Source organism: Elephantulus edwardii, unplaced genomic scaffold (genome assembly GCF_000299155.1).
Source record: "Elephantulus edwardii isolate Elephantulus edwardi_28Jun2011 unplaced genomic scaffold, EleEdw1.0 scaffold00104, whole genome shotgun sequence".
Taxonomy (NCBI): Eukaryota; Metazoa; Chordata; class Mammalia; order Macroscelidea; family Macroscelididae; genus Elephantulus; species Elephantulus edwardii.
In genome coordinates this window covers 9,084,850-9,100,986 of record NW_006399854.1, presented here as the reverse complement: position 1 = coordinate 9,100,986, position 16,137 = coordinate 9,084,850, and the positions used below count along the sequence as shown (strand labels likewise).

Genomic DNA, 16,137 nt, shown 5'->3' with positions numbered 1-16,137 from the left:
CTACGCCCCTGTTCAGCATGAAGAAGCCAGAGAATCGGCATCCAATTCCCAAATCAATTAGACAGTTGGTTTAATTACTATTGGAAAATGCTTGTCATTCCTCTGTAGTATCTGGTCCCCTCTGGACCCTCATCATTTCCTTCACCTGCTCCCTCCACCGACCAAACTGTGCAGCTCTGCAGCTGCATCCTGGCCCATCCTCACCCTTCTGCCCTCAACCCTCACCTCCTTGTACCCCCAATATGTTTTTCCCAATAAAAAGAGAGAGAAAGAGAAAAAAAAAGATAGATAGCCTTTTTCTTATCTTATTTTCAGAGCAACCATTTTGAAATAACTTCCTTTAAAGATTTCTGGGATTTACGCTACCCCACAAAGAAGTTATTTTAAAGTAATATCTCCCCAAAGAATTAATACAAATAGCACCCTCTTCCTGGAGTTTTTAGCAACACCTTCAAGAAATATTCAGAGTACAGAAAACATTAGCTCTGAGAAACATACCACCTCATGGCAGTGTTTTTCTTATATCCTACCACTTCCCAAACCCCACCTTAACCACTGGCACCAGTGGATGGTATCTTAGATTTTCATTCTTTCTGGTGCTTCTCCTATCTTTGTTCTATATCAATTGAGCATTCAGGGGAGAAAGTGTACTAAATAAAATACTAACAGGGAAGTGGTAAAAGAAATAAAAGAGTGCAAAAATCCTCAACATAATCTTAGGAATGCAAAGGCAACAATTCAGAATGTAATTAGATACAGAAAGGAATTATAAAGTATGCAGACTTGGAAGGAATGAACAATTATTATTGGGGGGTTTTTTTACAGATAATGATTATATAGATAAAAAATGTCAAATATTTGAAACTCCGAATAAGTGATTATAGCAAGGTGAAAGGTTGAAGTGTTACTTTGTGCACAGGCCGACTGATTTCCCCATACCAGCAAGAATTGCAATTGACATTTAAAACACAACACTATGTACATTAGAACCAAAACACGTAAGAAATTTGTATATAAGTCTGATTAAATCCATAGAAGATGTATAAGAATAAAAGTGCACCAAAGGCATTCTCTTGCTTTGGAGCCTGCACTGTACTGCATCCCTCTTGAGGACAATTTTAGCTCTAGGACCCCAGCAACTAACTGAGGGTCAGGTATTTAAAGTTCTCAACCAATGCTTGCTGAAGTGGCTCAAACCTGATGTATGCTCAGGAATAGTTTCTTGAGCAAGACACTAAATGAAGTTAAACAGCAGTGACTAAACAGACCTGCCTCTGAGGCGTCTCACTCCCTCTGGCTGCTCTCCACCACCTCGGCCTCGACTCTGAGAATCTTCTTTGGAGTAAACAGCATGTTCCAGCTCACAATCTCGCTCTGACTTCAAATGTACATTTTTATTTGTGACAAGATATGCTCAGATTTTAGAAAATAAATCAGTCTCTTATCTCTCCATTAAATCCAAACACAATGCTGTCCTAAAATAGAGGTCTGATGGCCTAGTGGCACAAAAACTGCACTGCAATCCCAAAGTCACACAGTTCAAATCCACTATCTGCTCCTTGGGAGAAGGATGGGTGATCTCCTCTCATGCAATTAAGTGACTCTGAAAACCTTCTGGAAGGTCAGCTATGGATCAGCTCTGATTCTACAGTAAAAACAACAAAATATGAAAACTTTCACTTTCCTATATTACAGTTCTTAGTCCTTACAGTCCTGGCGGAATCAAGGTTAAATACTCCTCTACTAGTCAAAAGGTTGGTGATCTGAACTCATAAAGGGGTCCCTTGGAAGAGTGCCCTGGCCATTTGGTCCAAAAGGTCACAGTTTTGAACTCAGTGGAGCAGCTCTGCTCTGCATACATCAGGTTGCCATGAACTGTTGCCATGACCCCAAGGTAACTAAAAATGGTAATAACAGTATTGTCCCTAACAGCTGGACTCCCAGGGTAATCCTAACTTTCGCTCTGAGGTCTGTGGCTTTAAGTTGCTAAAATACAATGCAGCTCAAACACAAAAGAGTTACTTCCGCCACTAAACTTATTTTATTGTTCTTAAAAATATACAGAACAAAACATACTATCAACAGTTTCTGTAATTTAGTAATACAGATTATATTCTTCAAGTTGTAAACTCAGTTGTTCCTCTAGTTCATCAAAAGAAACTCACTGCCCCATAAGGTTCCTAATTCTCTGAGCTACTGTTGTCAAATGGGTCTTGCATATAGTTCTTAAAAGAGCATAATTGCTTGAGGTCTATCTTTTTTCTATTTGTTAATACGGCACAATGCCATTGTTTTTATAAAACAGGACTGACATGGAGGCTGGGGGGAAACTAAGAAAAGAGGGGATAAATAATCTACATGGCATTGAAACAGATGAGGGAGAGAACTGTATAAAAGGAATATAAAAACAGCATAGTAGAGTGGTCTAGGGTGGGGGTGGGGGTCTGTATAATAATGAAAGAGTTTTTCCCCAAAGAAAAAAGCGATCTGGGAGGGGGGGAAGGAGCAGGGAGGAAAATGTGCAACAATGAATGACTGGAAACCCAAGTTCTTTATAAACTTTCATTAAAATCTAAAAGAAAAAATAGGAAGAGATAGGCTAGAAGGAGAAAATGGGAGAGAGAGGAAGTGAGAGGGGTCATATTAAAATGCAGTGATGTGTTAAATCGGTATAAACAGTTGAATGAAAAGCCAACTTGTTCTGTAACTTTCACAATAAAATGTTTTCCAAAAAATGCTTGTATTGGTCCTTTATTATTATTAATTTCAATGAAAATTTAGATTTGGGATTTCCATTCATTCATTGTTGCACTTTTCGCCCGGCCCACCCCCTCCTTCAATTCATTCTTCTCTAAATTCTTTCATTGTTATACAATCCCTCCCCCCAAGTCTACTCCACTATGCAGCCTTTGTTCTGGACTCCTGTCATGACAATAATACCTAATCATATATACCTTTTAAACAGTTCTCTCATCTGTTTCAATGCGGTATACATAATTTATCCCATCTTTCTCAGTCTCCCCCACCATCCCTTATTTCAGTCCCATTTTATAAGTGGCACTATGCAGTATTTGTCCTTTTGTGACTGAGATATTTCACTCAGCATAATGTCCTCCAGGGTTACCTATTTTGTATACTATTTCATGAGTTCCTTGTTTTTCAATACAGCGTAGTACGCCTTTGTGTGAATATACCACAGCTTCTCTATCCATTCGTTTATGGGCACTTATGTTGTTTCCAACTCTTTGCTATTGTGAACAAAGCTGCGATAATAATCATGGGTGTGAATGCTTGTAATGGTCTTATGATGACTTCAGAGGATATTTTTGGTTTAAGGTTTAAAGATTCTCTCAGAGCAATAGTTCTAGAGATTTATGTGCTCTCTTTGACTCTAAAATCTATAACAATTTGAATTGCTGTTCTACATTTTCCCCCCTTTGGTCAGGATCCTTCCATAGAATTTTTTAATCAAAATTTTTGGTAATGGTAGGTGAGCACTAGCCAGTTCTTCGGGTCTCCTCGAAGAGGCAGTTGTTCAGAGAAGCAATTAGCCTCACTATCCATATACTTCCCCTATTCCTAACACTCCTCTCCTTTCTTTGTTACTTTAGGTGAACAGAGACCAATTGTTGCATGTTAGATGACTATGGCAAACTTTTAATACCTCAGGCACTATGATGTGAACTAGATAGAACAAAAGCAATAATCATGTTATTAGAACAATTAACCAGGATGGCCCATGAAACCATGACCTTAAAACTTCATAACAAGGAATTCCATGGGATGCTATGCATAAGTAGTCTCGGGAGTTAGTCTTCTTTTGGGGGAGAGGCAGGGAAGGCAGTATTTTTCAAATTAATTTTGCAATTGTTGTTGGGTGCTATTGTGTCAGTTTCTAACAATTGTAAAATTTCCTGAGGTCAAGGACTGTAGTCTTCAATATGAATTGAAGCTCAACATCAAGAAGATAAAAGTTCTCACCACTTGGTCAGTTAGCAACACCATGATGGATAGAGGAGAGATTGAGGTTGTTAACAATTTTAGCTGGCTCAGCTCCCCATCAACCCTCTTGGTACCAGCGGTCAGAAAATTAAAAGATTAATTGCACTAGGGACATCTGCTGTCAGGGATGTCTCCAAAGTGCTAAAGAGTAATGATATCAGTCTAGGGACCAAGATGTACCTGATCAAGGCCACGGTCTTCGTAATTGCTTGCTATGCATCAGAGAGCTGGACAATGATCAAAGATCATGGAAGAAGAACCAATGTCTTTGACTTGTGGCACTGCAGAAGAGTACTCAGCATATACCGTGGACAAACTAGTCTGTCTTAGAGAGGGTGAAACCAAGTTTCTCCTTGGAAGCAAAGATTTTGAACCTCTGTCTTACATCCTTTGGGTACGTGACCAGGAAGGACTCACCCCTGGAGAAGGACATCATGCTTGGAAGGGTGGAGGGACAGTGCAGGAGAGGAAAACCCCAGAAGAGATGGCTTGGCAAAGTAACAGGAGTAATATGGGTAGGTGTGTTAGAGGCAGTGAGACTGGCTCAGCACATGGCAGGGTTCAGAGCTATGTACACATGGTTGCTAGGAACTGCAGGTGACTCAATGGCACGTAACAATAACTGCCATTTAACTTCATTTACAAACAGATTAAACGGGTAAAAAAGAGGACTGAGATGAATATGAAGATTGTGTTGGCCCTTAAAATGTGTAACTGCATTCTCTGCTTAAAGTGTGCACAGAACAGACACTTTCAAAGCATGATCAAGGTGTTTATTATTTAAACAATTAACAGGACAGTGTGAGTGAAACAGCATATACATCATTACATGTTTTCCCTCTGTAACAGACTATTTTGTCTAAGTCCTAGGCTATCTCACACTTTCTACCAAGTATGATATCTCAGGAGCTACTCAGCAGATTCTTCTGACATATAAGAAAAAAAATTACTTCTTTGTAAGCAATTGATTAATCAAAAGTTCTGAAATAATTACTCTAAAACTTATAAAACTTTCAGTCTAATATGATGCTAAATTTTAAAGGATTTATACTTAGCTAGAATTAACTATAATGTAATATTTATAACCTAATTAAAAATTACACCTTCTTAGCTGAGTCCCAACCTCATTTGTTTGATAGCCTGAGAGATGTACCCATGTGAACATGTCATAGCAACCTCAAACACACGTTACTGGTTTTGCCTCTCTCATTCTGTGCAATGGAAGGTAACCCCAAAGACTCATTCACCAAAGCCAGACAACTGAAAGTAAACCCAGACACTTCCTTCTTCCTCTGCCTTCACATCTAGATACCACATTCTATCAGTTCTCCCCAAACACTCTCAATTTCAACTCTTCCTTATTTAAAAAAAAATCGTGACTTGAGTAAACGTTTACAAGGTAAGTTGGTTGTGCACTCAACCATTCACACACAGTCTGTTTTATATTAATCAAATACCAACAATGTAATCACACACAAGCTTCCCACTTCCCCATGGTTTTTATTTCCATTAATCCTTCTATCTTACCCCTTCCTGCCTTCTGGGCTTCATTCTTGGGCAAATGCTGTTCTCCTGACCTTATATGGTTCATTGTTCTAAGGAATAAGTCTCTCTCTGGTGGTGGTGTTCATCTTACAAGTTTGTGTACCATTTAGCTGAAAGTTAAGCTGCGGGGGGAGTTTTGTTCCAGGTTTGAAGGATGGCTAAGGCCTCAAGTTCAACTTCCCCTTGTACCCTTCTATTTCTACCAACACTAAGTACAAAGATGAGGCACTCTCAAACTGTAAAGTTTTATAACCCCTAAAAGAGTATTTCTACTTTGTCCTATAGTGTCACTACTTGTCAAAATCAACTTCTAGAAGCTGCACTGCAATCCCAGAGATACACGGTTCAAATCTACCAGATGCTCTGCTGGAGAAGAAGGGACAATCTCCTCCTGTACCAGTCAGATCTGACTTGACGGTACATGCACAAAAAAATAATAAAATAAAATTTAAAAAAATCAACTTCTTGGCAGTGTTTTTGGTTGGGAGGGTATTACACCTGCTAAAATGGGAAGTCTCCACCTGTGGAATTTATAGCCTTGGAAACCCAATAGAGAGTTGGTTCTGACTTGACAGCAATGAGACAGAGAAAGCTTAAATCTACGGTAATAAAGGTAAATTTTACCAGGTGAAATCACTGCCCACCGCCACTAAGTTGATTCTGACTCATCTACACTCTACAGGACAGAGTAGAACTGAATCAGATAGTCACATTCCTCTTTTACATAGAGGCTGGTGGCTTTGAAGTGTTAACCATTCACATAGCAGCCAAGTGCTTAACCATTTCACCACCAGGTTTCCAGTAAAATTACTAGATTATAAAAACTCATTCTAATGTCTACTGAAAAGCTGTTGATTCTATTCAAAATGTACTCTGTATATAGTAGTTCCAACTGCTGGCAAAGCTATATAAACTTCTTAACCAACACCAAGCACCATGAGTTACCAGTATCCTGGAGCCTTGAGGACATCAAAGCCAGTTGGCAGAATATTGTTATTAGGTATTATGAAATTTCATTCAAAAGTTGGCCCTCTGTACAACAGACACAAATCTTACCTGATCCTGGACCATCCCCACAATCTCCTCCTAAACTCATTGTCTCAGTCACCATGTTAGTACATCTGTTTGATAGTCTTCCTCTTCTTTGAATTTTCCCACCTCTGCCCTATAATTCTTGAACCCATTCATCTTTTTATCCTAGTTCTTCCTGCCTTCTAAGCTTTCTCTCTAGGTCAACACTTTTAATTTTATCTTGAAGGAGTGACTGTTCTAAGAAGTTACTATTTCCCTGGTGTTACTGTTCACTTTTTTGTTTGAATGGAAGTTGAATCACAGGAGTTTAGTTCTGGACTCAAAAGGTTACCAAAAGCCAGAATTTTGGGGTTCCAGCTTCCACTAGTCTCTATTAAGCCAGCAAACCTGGTCATTTTTGTTATTTTGAGTTGTGTTCCACATTTTTTGTCTACTGTGTTCAGGACCTCCTACTGCAATCCCTTTCAGAGCAGTAAGCAGCCTGGCGCTAATTCTTCTAGTCTTAGGGAAGTAGAGGTTGAAGTTCAAGAGATGTAGTAGTCCTCTGGACTGATTTGTTTATATTTATCCTTGTCTTTCCCCTTCCTCTTCTTTGTTCCAGACAAGGAGAAACAAATAGTTGCACCTTAGATGGTTGCTTAAAAGCTTTTAAGGCCCGGAGTCTCTACTAACTAAAGTTGTTGTTGTTGTTACGTGCCATCGAGCCGCCTGCAACTCATAGCGACCCTATGTACAACAGCCCTAAACTCTGCTCTGTCCTGTGCCAATCGCAGTCTCTGACACTCCCATCCCAATTATCCCAGTCACTGAATCAATCCACCTCATAGAGGGCCTTCCTCTCCTGCGCCGTCCCTCCACCCTCCCAAGCATGATGTCCCTCTCTAAGGACCGGTCTCTCCTCACTACATGTCCAAAGTAAGTTAGACGGAGCCTCAGAATCCTTGCCTCCAAGGAGCCACCCGGTTTAACCCTCTCCAGGACAAATCTATTTGTTTTCCTAGCAGTCCATGGTATTCTCAATACTCTTCTCCAGCACCACAGCTCAAAGGCATCAATTCTCCTTCTATCCTCCTTGGTCATTGTCCAACTCTCTGATGCATAACAGGTGATTGCGAAGACCACGGCCTGTATCAGATGCACCTTAGTCTCCAGAGAGACACTGCTCTTCAGCACTTTGGAGAGGTCCCTAACAGCAGACTTTCCCATGGCAATGCACCTTTTCATTTCCTGGCTGCTGGTGCCAAGACTGTTGACTATGGAGCCAAGAAAACTAAAGCTGTGTACAATCTCAATCTCTTCACCATCCATCCTGATGCTGCCGATTGGTCCAGTGGTGAGAATCTTTGTCTTCTTGACATTGAGCCTCAATCCATATTGTAGGCTGCAGTCCTTGACACTCTGCAGCAGGCGCTTCAGGTCCTCCTCAGTTTCAGCAAGCAGGGTTGTGTCATCCGCATAACGCAGATTGTTGATAAATCATCCACCAATCCTGACCCCACATTTCTCCTCATAGAGCCCAGCCTCCCGGATAATCTGTTCTGCATATAGGTTGAAAAGGTATGGAGATAGGATGCATCCCTGGCATACGCCCTTCCCAATTTTGAACCATGCAGTGTTCCCTTGCTCTGTTCTGACGACTGCCTCCTGGTCCAAGTATAAGTTTCGCATTAGAACGATCAAGTGTTCTGGGATTCCCATGTAGAATACTGCTTTTGTGGGATACCTGATGAACTAAGATTGGAGTTGTCAAAGATTTAATTTTATTTGAATCCATAATCAATACCCACTGAAGTAGCCATCAGGAAATCAAAATATGCATTGCATTAGTCAACACCACTGTCAAGGGTTTCTTTAAAGAACGAACAAGCAAGGATGTCACTTTGAAGACTAAGTGGCACCTGGCTCAAGACAGCATTTTCCTTTGCTTCATATGTCTGAAAGCTTGATCATGTAAAAGGCAGACCAAGAAAGAACTGATACCCATCAGTCATATGCAGAAGAAATATGTGACAATTGGATCCTGACAAGTTTACAGCCTTGGAAACCCAGTGAGGACTGTTCTGCTCTGCTCTATGGGGTCAATATCAGGAAGTCAACTCAACGGTAATGGGAAGAAATCTTACCTCATAAAATTTGCCCTTTATTGCAGCTGCTGTAATAACCCCAAAAAAACAAAACACATTGCCAACAAGTCTATTCTGACTCATGGTGACACTACAGAAAAATAATGCCTCCTGAAGTTTTCCAAGAATATAAATTATTACAGAAGCAGAGGTACCTCATCTTTGTGCTGGGTTCAAATACTGACCATCCTGATTACAGCCCAACAATTAGCCCCCTGTGCCACCTGGATTCCTTAGCAAGTTTAATGTGGTCCCTTTAATTTAAGCTCATGAGTCTACAGCCTGAGAAGACAGGTTTTATACAGTATTTTAACAACATGGACTCTGTCAAACAAACTGGCTTAACCTTCATGTAACCACTTCCAGCTATGTGATTTGACCAAGTCACTTAGGTTCACTCAAATTGTTTATAAATTCCCAAATCTCAGTTTTTTTCATCTGGGAAATCTGGTTATGCAGCTGTTTTTAAAGGATCAGTAAACTCTAAAGCGCTTAGGAAAAATTGATAAAAGTCAATAGAAAGTGATATCTGAAAGATTGTTCAAACTGACTCTACTACCATCAAGTCTACTTGAACTCATAATGATCTTCTGTTAGGTTTTCAAGGTTGCAAATCTTGACCAGAGGAGACTGTTCATCTTTCTCTTTCAGAATAGCTGGTGTATTCAAACTGCTGACCTTCCAGTTAGCAGTTAAATCCTTAATACCCTAGGCCTGCAGAGTTCTTTATAGTGCAAATACAAAATAAATATGAAAAGACATTTCTACTTCAACCACCCTTGTCCTTGTCTTTTTCCCCCCAAGCATTTACTTTTGAAAATTAGCACTATCTCTAAGTTCTTTTTCAATCTCCTTGAAAAGAATGTAAACCAAAGATGTTCCAAGGACCTGGGAGTTCTCTATTTTGAAATGTAATCACCAAGGAAGAGAATAGCCAGGGAAGATTACCCAGTAAGCAAAGGTTCATTTGTGTTTACTTACTAATCTGTAGTGAACGGTTTCATATGGTTTTTACCTGTACTTACTGGGCACTCCTTACCTAGCAGGCTCTGTACATTATAAACCAGCTGAGATTGTAGAGGAGGTACTGTGGGCTTGGGAGAGAGAGATGCTGGCCACATATAAGAAGCCAAATCTCTGATACCCTTTTTAAAATCACAAAACTGTATAACTGTTCACTTCAGATTTGTAGACAAGCACAAGTAAGCTACACTCTTTTATCTGATACTGACCATCCCTCCTAGTTTCTTGGAAGGGTATCAGCATAACTTTGGCTATTCTAACCCAAAGATGTTATAAAATCAGAATTTTATTTTGAAAAAAATAATGTATGGTTAATTGTAATCTACTTAGCTACATAAACAGTATGATTGTGTTTGTGTGTGTGTAAAGAGGTTTGAGGGAGTGGGATTTCTGTATTTGCATTTTCTTTACTGGATTGCCTGTGATATATCACATTCTGGCTTAATGCTTGTTTTTGCTGTTATATGCCATTGGGTCACCCACGACTCATAGCAACTCTATTATAATATCTCTGAATCCTGCCCTATCCTGAGCCAGTTTCACTAACTCCAACACACCTAACCTCATTTTCTTTCTCTTCTATTTTTGTGGAGAAATTTCCTGACTTGGGAGTTGATTTTGGTTTTTAATTATATTTTTTCAACACAGAGGATAGTGACTTTTTATTCTTAATAGTCTTCAGTATTGTTTGAGTTATTTTTTACCCCAAGCACTTATGATTCTTATTAAAACTATGATAGTTTTGTTAACATTTACCTTCTGAATTCAAGAGTTTTAGTGTCATCTTTCCAGTACCACATGCTGAACTGCAATCCTAAATTCTGTAAAATTAAATTATAGCAAAAATAATTAGAAATTCAGTTCACAATGAATCTTTAAGTCATTCCTATTTCTCATCCTTTATTCAATAAAGATGTAGCAATTCAAACTTTTTTAAACTTCAAGCCAACATTTTTTTATTAAAAACAATTTTTATTGGTTTTTTTTAGGTGCAGTTTTAGCAGGAAAGAAAATTCACTTAGCTTACTTACAGCTCAAGGTTTATCATGGCAATATACAGGTGAATGGGGCTCATACAATAAACTGATGTGCAGGGTCACTCTAACTTAGTCTTAGATTTACCTACACCAACAAATTTGAAAGGCACCTACCTGATCCATCAACTAGATGAAATCCATAGTTGTGTCCATCTCAAAGAAATGTGATCCAACAAAATGTAGACAATATAGAACAGTTACTATCATACACAAATAAAACCTTGCTAAAAATTCTTTTAAAAGCTAGGGAAGTATATTAACAAGGAACTAACTGCTAGAAGCTCAAACTGGATTCTAAAGAAGACATATGGGGCGAAGGAAATGGGAAGGATCTTGTGTGAAAAACAATGCATTCAAACTATGCAAATGAATCAGTATAAAATAAAATAAAAAGAAGACATACAGAACAGGGATGTCAGATAGATCCTGACTGCAAGTAGAATGGATCAGAAAGATGTTTTGTTGTGATGATGTGCCATTGAGTCAACAATCCTATGAACAAGAGATCAGCACCTTGTCCTATCTGCACCATCGTCAGGATCTCCACCACGCTCAAGAACACTGTTACAGCCTCCGTGTCAGCCCATCTCACTGAGGGTCTTCCTCTCTTTCTCAGACCCTCTACCTTTCTCAGACCCTCTACCTTTCTCAGCACGATGACTTTTTCCAAGGACTGGCCTGTCCTAGTAAGATGTACAAAGTATGTGAGACAAAGTCTCACCATCCCTATCCTCTAAGGTCTCCAGCTTAAAGTAAAAGAGAGGAAGATTCTGAGTGAGATGGATGACACAGTGACTGCAGCCTTGCGCTCAAGAGTGTCAAAGATAATGAGGATAGGACAGGGTTCAGTCTGTTGTTCACAGGGTCATTATGAGTTGTACTCGACTCCAAGGCACCTAACAACTCAAAGGAGTAACTGTTCACCTATGTTTTATTGACACAGGGGAAGTGAGAGAGATGTTTACTTCTGTTTTAGACAAAGGCTTAATCTATGTGGATAATAATAAAGTATAGGTATTGCTGCAGAAAATAGGCATTCCAAAGTACTTAGTTGGGCTCAGGTGGAACACAAAAACCCAGAAACAGCTGTTCAAAGAAAAGATACTATATGGATTAAAATTAGGAAAATCGTGCCAGGGTTGAATCCTATCATCAGACACACTTAATGTGCGTGCTGAGAAAATAATCTGAAAAACTGGAGTATATGAAGAACATGGCATCAGTGTTGGAGAAGACTCATTTAGCTGCCTGTGATAAACAGATGACACAACCCTGCTTACTGAAAAGGAACAAAACTTGAAGCACTTACTGATGAAGATCAAAAGACTGTATGTCGTTCTTTCTTACTAAGAATTATAGTGCAACATAAAAAAAAAAGCCCACCTACCCCCCCCAAAAAAATAACCCTCACTAGACTAAGAAGCAAATCATGACAAAAGGAGTAAAGACTGAAATTGTCATGGATTTACCAATGGAAGCAGCAGTCAAGGAGCAAATGATGCACTGCATTGGGCAAATCTGCTGCCAAGGATCTCTTTAACGTGCTGAAGAGCTAGGATCCCGCTTTGAGTGCATCTCGCCACATATTATATTTTAAAAAGTCTTATAAGCAACGGAAAATTGGACAATGAATAAGGAACACTGAAGAATTATTGATGCCTTTAAGTTACGGTGTTGGCAAAGAATTTTACATTGCATAGACCGCCAGAAAACCAAGCCAACCTGTCTTAGAGGATGTGCAACCAGAATGCACCTTGGAAGCAAGGTCTTGCCTCACATACTTGGGCATGATCAGAAAGAACTAGTCCCTGCCTGGAGAAGGACATCATGCTTGATAGAGGGTGAGTGGGGGAAGAAAGAAAGAAAAAGACTCTCAATTAAATGATTGACTCACAGCACCATGAGACACCCACAGCAGCGTGAGGCATTAGGCATCACAGAAGTGAACTGAGACCTAAACCATCATATCAAAGGTTGGCCGGTTACAACGGGCAATGATACAACAATAATGAAGTTGACACAGGACCTGGCAGTGTTTCTTCTGTTGTGCGTAGGGTCATTATGAGTAGAAACAAACTTGAGAACACCTAACAACAACCATGGGAGGAAGAGGAGACCTGGTGGTGCAGCAGTATAAAGTTACTGTGTACCAACTGTACCAGCTAGTTTGACCTCACCAGCTCATGAAGGAAAGGCATGAAGCCTGCATCTAATGGTTTACAGCCTTGGAGACTTGTGAGATAGGCTCATCATGAGTCCCAGCCAACTGGAGGTAACTGGTTTGGATTTTGTTGTTTAGTTTTACTTCTTTAGGAGGAGGAGCCGGCTCTAACAGGGGCCCCGCCCTTTGGTGGAAATCAGGGAGGACTAAATTCACCCTTTTCCCAAAACAGGAAACAGCCACTTACCAACTTTACATCTCCTGGGATCCCACCCAGACCCAGACAGCTTCCTCTTCCTTAGCAACGTTTAGCAGATAGTGTGTGTGTGGGGCGGGGGGGACAGGGCCCTTTGTTTTGTAAGCTAATTGTCCACATCACTTGGTGCACTGCTCATAGGGGATAACTGGCTGTAAAGAGGGCCGGGGGTGCAAGCAAAGGTAAAGCATCCGCCCCTGGCCGCACCCCCCAGGGCTACCAGCATGGAATGCCAAGACTGCACTTACCTCGGACGACGAACAATACAGAGTCTTTCTCCTCGAATAAAACTCTGACAGCCAAGGAGGCATGGCCTCTTCCAGGACACTGCCAGCGTCTCAGAGGCAACCACTGGCCACCGCCTGGGAACTCTGGCCACTGCCACGTGCCCGAGGGCCTGAAGACTCTTGGGGTTCCGGCCCCCCAAGGAGCCGAGGACTCTTGGTTCCGGGCCCCCCAATCAGACGCCAAGGACTCTTGGTTCCGGCCCGCTCCCCGCCAGGAGCCGAAGACTCTTGGTTCCGGTGTCTTTCTGCGGTCCCTGGACCCCATATCGCTCTGTCCACCTCTTAAAACTCTTCATTCATGAAGGCTTATTGATTTATCTGTGGTAAAGCTGCCTAGGGGTCACTTTATTCACAAAAACCCAACTGTGAGGTTAAACCACTCAATTTAAACACTTTGGAATAACTTTTAAAAAGGAATAACTAGATTCAGTTTTGTAGGAATGATTTATTTGTTCCAAGAACTATTAAATTCAAATCCAGAGTTGCTATGCGTCTGAGAGCTGAACAATGAATAAAGATGACCAAAACTTGATGTCTTTGAGTGGTGGTGTTGGAGAAGAGTACTGAACATCCCATGGACTGCCAAAAGGACAAATATGTCTTGGAGAGAGGGAACAGCCTGAGTCCTTTTTTGGAGGCAAGGATGATGAGGCTTTGCCTCACATACGTCATGCATGTTGCTAGGAGGGGCTCTTTGAGAGAAACATGATGCTTGGAAAGGTGGTTGGGGAAGGAGAGGAAGACCCTCAAGCAGTTGGATTGGCATGGTTACTGCAGCAATGGTCTCTAGTGTGTCAAGAAGTGTGGACACGGCACAAGATAGAACAGGGTTCAGATCTGCTGTTGATAGAGTAGCTATGAGTTGTACTCTACATATAGTACCTAACGACATCAAGTTGAACCTAGGTTGATGGGAAAAGTTGATGAGAAGTATGGGATGAGGTTTTCCAAAGCTTACTTCCAATATTTAGCTACTGAATCTTAAGCTAGGTTTTATCTTGTGCTGCTTCATCTGTAAACATCCAAATCAAGGGTTATGAAAATTTAACAAGAGTAGCATATGTCAAGCAGGCTTAATATTAGTGTTGCTCAAAGCAAAAAAAAATATTGCTGTACCAAAGGGATACATGTACTTCATGGATATTTTTTCATTTAAATTTGCACTGTTTCTAAATTTCTTCCTGCTACTGAATTGATAAGGCATATTCTGGTTGATACGTTTTAACACCATTGTAAGCAATGCTAGATAATCTGCACAATAAACTACTTTAGTCCCTTAATAACTTCAAAAAATTTGTAACAGGTATCTCTATAAATCCCTCCACCGTCACCGCCCTCTTGGTTTCATTATTCATACCCATCACCTGTTATCAAAACTAATTATGTCTTGCATGTGTAAGTAGAACTGTGCTCCATCAAGTTTTCAATGGCTGATTTTTCAGAAGTAAAAGGTGCCTCAGGAGCCTCAAAGGTCCAAACTTTGTCACCATCCAAGTGGGTTGGACACATAACTCCAATAAACAACCACTTGTTACACTGGTGATTATAAAATTATAATCACCTAGATAAAATGTTCCACTCAAGTCAGTTACTATGTGCGATTAACTCCGATTCATAATGACCTTGTGCACATTAGCTCTGAACTCTGCTTTATCCTGAATTTATCTCCTTGCCTCAGACACACCTACCCTCATTATCCCAGTTACTGTGTCAATCCAACTTGTCTGGAGTGTTCCTCTCTTGTACTGTCCCTCCAGATTTCCAATGATGGACTGGTTCAGGACTGGTTCCTCTTTGCAATATGCCCAAAGTATATGAGATGGAACTTAAAAAATTCTTTTCTCCATGGAGCAGCTTGGAATTTACTTTTTTTTTTTTTTTGAAAGCTTAAAGCAGCTTTATTAAGGGAGCTCCCAGGCAAGGATCCCTGCTCTGGAGATAGACCAGAGGAAACCACTTACCTTAGTTTTATACATAAAGCACTGTGAGGTTATACTTTGATGAATCTTGGGTTTTTATTAGCACTTCTGGACTCCTTGGAATAGTTTGCAAGAGCCTGACTGGCCTAGTGTAGTAAGATGTTCCTGATAATGATTCTGAGGTGACTGGATTCCATCCAGATTGGTCTTTATTCTTTCTGGAGCTTTCACTCATTTTCTTGCTCCTTGTCTCCCTATCTCCCCCCAAGTTAAATTCATTGGTGAAAAGCTCTAGGTTGTTTTGTGTCATCGACTTGCCTGCAACTCAGGGTGATGCTTTGTACAACAGCTCTGAATTCTGCCCTATCCTGAGCCAGTCTCAGTGACACACCCAGTCCCATTGCCCCAGTTATCATGGTCAATCCATCACAACCAGGGTCTTCATCTCCTGTGCTGTTCCTCCACCCATCCAAGCACTAAGTCCTTCTCCAAGGACTGGTCCCTTCTGGCCACATACCCAAAGTGTGTGAGATGGAGCTTCAAAATCTCTGCTCTGTGGGGTTTTTGTTGTTCTTTGTTCTTCTTTACATAAGGTTTCTAAGGTTGGGACTTTTCAAAAGTAGATTTCCTAGACTAGCTTTTGAGTTGGCAGCAAAGGCCCTTAGCAGTAAACCACAGAGCTCCCTGTATACGTTAAAGAAATGGCAGCAACTGAATATTCCTGTTGCTCCTTAATTATATATATATACACA

The 16,137-nt window shown here is 40.5% G+C and overlaps 1 protein-coding gene across 1 annotated transcript in view; it reads right to left on the bottom strand.

Moving 5' to 3' along the window:
• The window catches only part of PPP1R36 (protein phosphatase 1, regulatory subunit 36), a 46,560-nt gene extending 32,829 nt beyond the window's left edge, over positions 1-13,731 (bottom strand). Inside the window, 2 exon segments of the mRNA XM_006903763.1 lie at positions 4,892-4,928; positions 13,428-13,731. Coding sequence (XP_006903825.1) covers positions 4,892-4,928; positions 13,428-13,731 — 341 coding nt within the window.
• Between the last annotated feature and the right edge of the window lie 2,406 nt (positions 13,732-16,137).